The sequence below is a fragment of the Rhamphochromis longiceps genome, linkage group LG22 (assembly GCF_057381845.1).
Source record: "Rhamphochromis longiceps isolate RC_006_pf linkage group LG22, R_longiceps_female_GT1.1, whole genome shotgun sequence".
Classification (NCBI taxonomy): domain Eukaryota; kingdom Metazoa; phylum Chordata; class Actinopteri; order Cichliformes; family Cichlidae; genus Rhamphochromis; species Rhamphochromis longiceps.
The window spans coordinates 5,257,755-5,264,387 of record NC_140577.1 but is presented as its reverse complement, the minus strand read 5'-3'; the positions used below and the strand labels follow the sequence as shown (position 1 = coordinate 5,264,387).

General features: G+C 37.1%; 1 protein-coding gene across 1 annotated transcript; it reads left to right on the top strand.

The window, feature by feature from the left end:
• Positions 1-2,778: 2,778 nt before the first annotated feature.
• On the top strand, positions 2,779-5,052 carry LOC146643201 (major histocompatibility complex class I-related protein 1-like). The gene is made up of 7 exons (XM_085396660.1): positions 2,779-2,839; positions 3,256-3,522; positions 3,683-3,961; positions 4,051-4,361; positions 4,472-4,568; positions 4,814-4,831; positions 5,003-5,052. The coding sequence occupies exons 1-7, from the start codon at positions 2,779-2,781 to the stop codon at positions 5,050-5,052; spliced, it is 1,083 nt and encodes a 360-aa protein (XP_085252786.1).
• The last annotated feature ends 1,581 nt before the right edge of the window (positions 5,053-6,633 follow it).

Genomic DNA, 6,633 nt, shown 5'->3' with positions numbered 1-6,633 from the left:
CCAAAATTCGGTGCTCATTACGGTGCTAATCCAGTGTTGCGTCAGCTCAGTTTTCTCGGTGTCATGGTCCTGGGTCATTTTTGACCCAGTGTTCTTAGTTTTCCTGTGGTTTTGTATTTTGTTCTTTATGTTCATAGGATTGGTTGGTATTTGGATTCCCCCTGTGTCCGTGCTTATATTGTGGTGTTTGTTCTGGTACCGTGTTCCCACTCTTTGTGTTCTGTGTTCTGTGTTCTCCTCATCCCCTCGTGTATCCCTTCATGTTCTCTGCCTCTCTCTGTGCTTCTCTCTGTGTACTCTGTGTTGTGTTTAAGGTCCGCATCTTGGTGTCAGTATTTTCAGTTTCGTGTCCTCCCCGCTCTGTCATGAGTAATTGCCCTCAGCTGTGTTCCCCGTGTGTTCCCACTTCCCTCATTACCTTCTGTGTATTTATGTCAGAGTGTCCCTTTGTTCTGTGTTGTGTCGTCCCTCTAGGTTGTGTGCATTCCCTCGTGTCTTCCCAGTGCCTCAGCTTTAGTTTCTCCCAGTATAGTTTTGTATGACTTTTTATGTTCCTATTAATAAAGACCTGCCTTTTGAGTTTATACCCGTGTGTCTTGAGCCGTGCGTTAGGGTCCTCTCTTGCCTTCACACAAGTGCCTTGACACTCGGTGCTGCTGTCATAGTAAGCCATCTCTACTTCATTAAGCAAAACAACAGCCACAAAATCTGAGAATTCGGTTACTCCACTTGATGATGTGAGGAAGAACTTCAGAGAGTGTTTTTCTGTTTAAGGCAAAGAAATAACACCATGTGTATCCTTGGTTTTACCATGTGACCTGCTGCAGGGTCAGTTTTTTCCTCGTAAATTTAATATTCATTTTGTAACTTTGTTATTATTTATTTTGCCTTTTCCTGTGAGTAATATGTGGTTATGTCATGCTACACATTTAAGTGTCCCTAACATTTAAATTCACACACAAACATGAAGTGCACATGACATGAAAAATGCAGCATAACAAGACTGAAGTAACATAAAACAACACAAAACAAAACAGAACAAAACAAAATAACACAAAGTAAGAAAGAAACGTCTTAATTTTGTTGGGGAAAGGCATGGAGCTGAAGAGAAGCGTGTTGAATGCAGGACTGTTTCCTGGTTTTATGCTATATGGTATGTGAGCCATGAGCTGTTAATTAGGACCTGAACGAGGTGAAACAAAAACAGACCCAGCAAACAATGATATCAATAATAATAACACAGAATTATCCTAATCTTTACTATCCTATATATCGTTGGTGACTCTGCATGTGTTTTTAATCCATTATCTTTATCCCCAATGCTTTTATTTCATTATATTTTATTGAGTGTAAGAAACAGAAGCATCTGTTTATTGTAAAATGTACGTCTGCTTTATATAAATACCAGGACCTTATTGCCTTACATTTCTCCAGAATGTCACCAGTTGCTTCCACGGTGTCACATAACCTACTCCAGTGATGTTCACCTCCTCTGCGGGTTCTGGAAAAATACCAGTCTTGCGTACAAAGCAGCTCATTTTCAACCAGTATAACTTGGACTCCCTTTGTGTTCATTTGAGGCAGGTGATTAATTGCCACTGTTTTGCTCATAACTTTACTGTTTAAATTTCAAATAAATTTAATAAAGAAGATCTATAGCTACTTGTCTGACTGCTTTCTTTCATTTGGGTTTCCTGTCTGATCTTCTTCATGCTTTTCCATGGTGTCAAACTCTGTCGTCACTACCGTAGTCCAATCATTTTCTTGCTGCCTTAGGTGAGCCAATCAGCCTCTAAATCTCAGTTTTCTTCTATCAACATTTCACCTGCCAGATTCTCATCTCATGCGATTCACCTTCTCCCCTCTACTTCAACATGGTCACTCAGAGCGTCTTATCCAGGCCTCCACCTGCTTCATCTTCCCCATCACCAGTGCATAGACTGGTATCACAGGATCCCGTTCTGCTTTCTATCAGGGACTCTGTTTTTCTATGTTGTTTATTGGAGTCTAATTGACTAATTGCTTGTTCCTCAAATTCCTTTTCTCTTTAAGTTCTTTCTGTAGTTTCTCCTTATTGAACTTCAATTAATAATTGTGTTGTAAAACTTTTTCGTCTCTGCTTTTTCATTTCCATCACAGATAAATGAACCCCAGCAAGCGGCATCTATAAACATTAGTTTTCAAATGATTACAGTAATATTAGAAAATTATGGACTTCATTTTATTTATTTTTTTGCACAGTTCTTAACCTCTTAAGCCCTAACACCCCCTGATATAGGGGCAAAAGGCAGGAGATCAAGTAGGCTTGGGGCTTAAGAGGTTAATTTTCATTCTATATTTTCTCTTTAATATTTTTAAGCTGTTGAAGTGCCAACACACAATCCCTTTAATTGAAAAGATTGTTTTTTTATTTCTCATAATGAGGTGAGGAGGGTTTTTTTTTTTGCCCATAATCACTCCAAGCACCTTTTTCTAATTCATAATATTAAAGAATTTGTAGGAAGTCTTTTTAGTAGAGGTTCTTCAGAGGCTGCTGTTCAGAAATGATTCAGGAAATTAGGACCTTTTGTTCCAGTTGCTGTTAAACAAGAGATGTGAACAACTGATATCAGAACATGACCCATGGCCCAAACACAGTAATTTACTGTATTCAAAGTATATGCTGGTTAATATTTAATTCTTTATGACTCAAAACTTTGGACCAGCCCATCAAAAAATGAACTTGGACACATCGCTCATGAAGTCTCAGTTGTTTTTCTTGGTTTAGCAAATTTTAAAATGCAAAATAAGATGAAGAATCTGTTCATATTACTCCTCTGCTGTCATGCTGCGTCTCTAGGTAAGATTATATTTCAAATATCGTAATGTTTCCCTTTACTTATATCACCTTGAATTTCAAGTGACAGACTTTTAGTTTCACTATGAGCTGTTGGAATTTTATTTACCTCTTCTCAAGGCCGGAGGAATGTAAGCAGCCCCAGAAATCTTTCTCGGGGGGCTGGATACATAGAGCCCTGTTTAATTATTTTTAATTTATGACTGATTGAAATTCAAGTTTATTTACCCCATCCTCCTGTAGATATGTGTACCTCATCAAAAGGATTATGTGGGTTACTGAATGATGAATACTTCAAAAAATAATATCAAAATTAATTTTAGTAATTAATGTCAAGACATTCCTTAAATATATTACAAACAGTCATACAAGAAAGTATATACCTAATTCTAAGTCACAATTATTTTATCATTTCACAGTAAAACACTCCTTGAAGTATTTCTCCACTGAAACCTCTGGAGCCCAGAGCATCCCAGAGTTTGTGGCTGTTGCTCTTCTTGATGAAGTTCAGATAGGAAGCTGCAATAGCAACAGAAGGGGACCAGATCTTAAAACTGACTGGATTAAAAAACTCTTTAAGGATTATCCGCGGCGGCTGGAGTGGTACACATTTCAATGTTTGGATAGTCATCATTCATTCAAGGGTCGCATTGATAGTTTAAGGCAACGTTTCAACCAAAGTGAAGGTATGGATTTGTTCTAGTTGTTACTGCTGAAATTAAAAGTGTGACCTTTCCACATTGCTCATAAGTTTATAAAGTATATTTTATACCAGTGGCACTACCCATTCATCCTCTGTTTTTCTGTCTGCAGTATTACTTTGTGGCATTCTGTCTCCTTTTTCAGGTGTTCATATTTTGCAGAGGATGAGTGGCTGTGAATGGGATGATGAGACTGGACAGATTAATGGGTTCAATCAGTATGGTTATGATGGAGAAGACTTTTTAGCATTGGACCTGGAGACACTGACATGGATTGCTCCAAAACCACAGGCTGTCGTCACCAAACTGAGATGGGATGCTGAAGAACCCCGATTAGAATATAACAAAAACTTTTTAATCTATGAATGCCATGCGTTGTTGAAGAAGTATGTGCAGTATGGCAGAAGCTTTTTGCAGACAACAGGTACAGTTACATAAACTTAAATGACTTTCTTGTTTCTAAAGCAGAGTATGATTAAAAAGAAAATTATACAACTGCCAATCTCTCTCCAGCTCTTCCTTCAGTGTCTGTCCTCCAGAGGACTTCCTCCTCTCCAGTCAGCTGCCACGCTACAGGTTTCTATCCTGACAGAGCCAAGATGTTTTGGAGGAAAGATGGAGAGAAGCTTTGTGAAGGTGTGGATCCTGGAGAGATCTTTCCCAATAATGATGGGACCTTCCAGATGAGCGTTGATCTGGAACTTTCATCAGTCCCACATGAAGACTGGCAGAGGTACGACTGTGTGTTTCATCTCTCTGGTGTGAACGAAGATATTATCACAAAACTGGACAAAGCAGTGATCAAGACAAACATGGGTAAGACTGCATCCTGTAATGGTTTTGAAACTATTGTTTTGTCTGGGTGACTGTTGCCTTGATTCGACTTTTCTGCTCTGTATGACAAAGTGTTGCCATTTCTTGTTCAACAGTAAAGCCCACTGACACGGTGATCTTCATTAGTGCTGCAGTGGTTTTCCTAGCTTTCATCCTCATCACAGCTGTGGCATTTGCAGCTTGCAAAAAGAAGAAAGGTGAGAATATTAAATTTTGTTTTTTAGTCATGTCTTAATCCATTCGGCCCAATGAGTTTGACTGCAAATACCCAAAACACAGAAATCTAAAGCAACAGTATAAGGCTTAGAGCCACAGTCATGTAAATACAAAGGGAAATGATAATGTGGGATACAGTATTCAGTAGGTGGAAGGCACAAAAGATATGTATGTGCAGTGAAAAGAAAATATGACAACTGATAAAATTTCTTGTTTTTTATTTTAGATAAATGTTCACCACCCTGTAAGTAAAACTTGCTTTTATTGTATTTGTTTTTTGTCAAATATAGTGCATCATTAAATTATTAAATGAGTAAACCTAAACCATGTTTGCAAACAGAAACCAGCAATTACTGCATATTATACCTTTGAGAAGTTTAGAAAAGTATTCATACGCTATGCTTTTATCTTATAGCTTCTGACAATGGGTCTGAGCAGTCTGAGAAGCTAAATCTACAAACGTGACTGTCTTGTAAGCAGTTCTGTTCTCCACTGTCTGTATGAGTTTGCTCTGTAGCTGCTGCAGTATCATCCACAGTTCAAAGACATACGTTCAAAACACAGTTGTTTAAATTACCCACAGCTAATCTGGCAATGAAGTGTGCTACACAACAGCAAAACATCTGAAGCTGCTTTATTGTTGCAAGTTGCAAGTATACAGCATAGAAAAGTCCTTGCTAACATCCTTTTTCCAGAAACATTGAATTTATACTCTTGGATTAGTGAAAAATGTCTATCTGATAAAGATGTTGTGTTATGATCATTTATACCAAACATATATAAACCTTACTGACCAATCTGATTTGACAAAGTGAAATACTTTTATCAGTTTCAGCCTGTATCTGGTATTGCTTACTAAAATGTAAAAATGAAAGTATGTTGAGCTGAGGAATATAAACCATCTGATGTACACAGTTGACTTAGTTCTTTTGTCTTAAACTGCTCAGGCTCCTCAACATATGCTGTGCAATAACTGTATAAAGCATATATGTATAATTGCTGTTATGAGGTGATGATGTTGCAGCATCAGTGATGCAATTTCCATGGAAATTTCAAGTTTATTCATATTGCAAAAATAGCACATTAAGAGGCTCCTCTAAGTTTCTTTTATATTTATGTATAGGTTTATATACATTTTATATTTCTGCTGTAGTTACATTATAGCAAGGAGACATGCATTTGGATAGTGTAAGTCATGTGTTTGTGATATTGTGGTGTCCCACCTTTTAGAGAGTCGTATGGTATTTTAAGCACAAATACATGTTTGCAGTCTACTCAATTTCCCTCTGGGATTAATAAAGTCTGTCTGATTTTGTTTCTCACTTAACTGAATTTTAAAAAACTATGGGATTAAATAAGACTACACTTATTTCCGGACAAAACAGGAACAAATGACTATGTGTTTTGATCACTGTGAACTTACAAATTGTAATGATTAATTCTTTTTCACTGTGTTGTTGCCATTTTTTAATGGTTTAAACTGAAATAAATATGTGTCTGTGAAGTAAAGCTTGAAGTTGACTGGTACTGTGTGTTTCTAGGATAACAACTATTTAGTTCTGTGACCTGTTCTCAAATATTTATGTATTTACCTTGTAGGGCAGACAGTTAATTTTCCCCCTGTATTAAAAATAATGTATTTTTCTGTAATGCGTGCATTGGATTCTCCTTACGATATAATCATATTTGTTTTGTTTTTTATTGAGTGCAAGTATTTTTTTATTTTAGTACTATTAGTAGTACTAGTTGTACCAAATAAGGGAAAGCGACACAGCTGCGGAAAACAAGGTGCAGGTGAATGGAATCAATCAAAAAGCAAGAGGGACTGCGAAACTGAACGTAATGCACACGATACGAGAGACTATCAAAATAACAAAGCAAGCCTAAACTCTGAGACTAAAACACGTAAACAACGACAAAACTGAATAAACACGGGAGACCTAACAGAAACACAAACTAGGTATGGGGTACATGAGGGGACAGGAAAAAACTTGAGAATAACTGACAAAGAAAACTATGAATACGGAATCAGAATGAAAACAACCT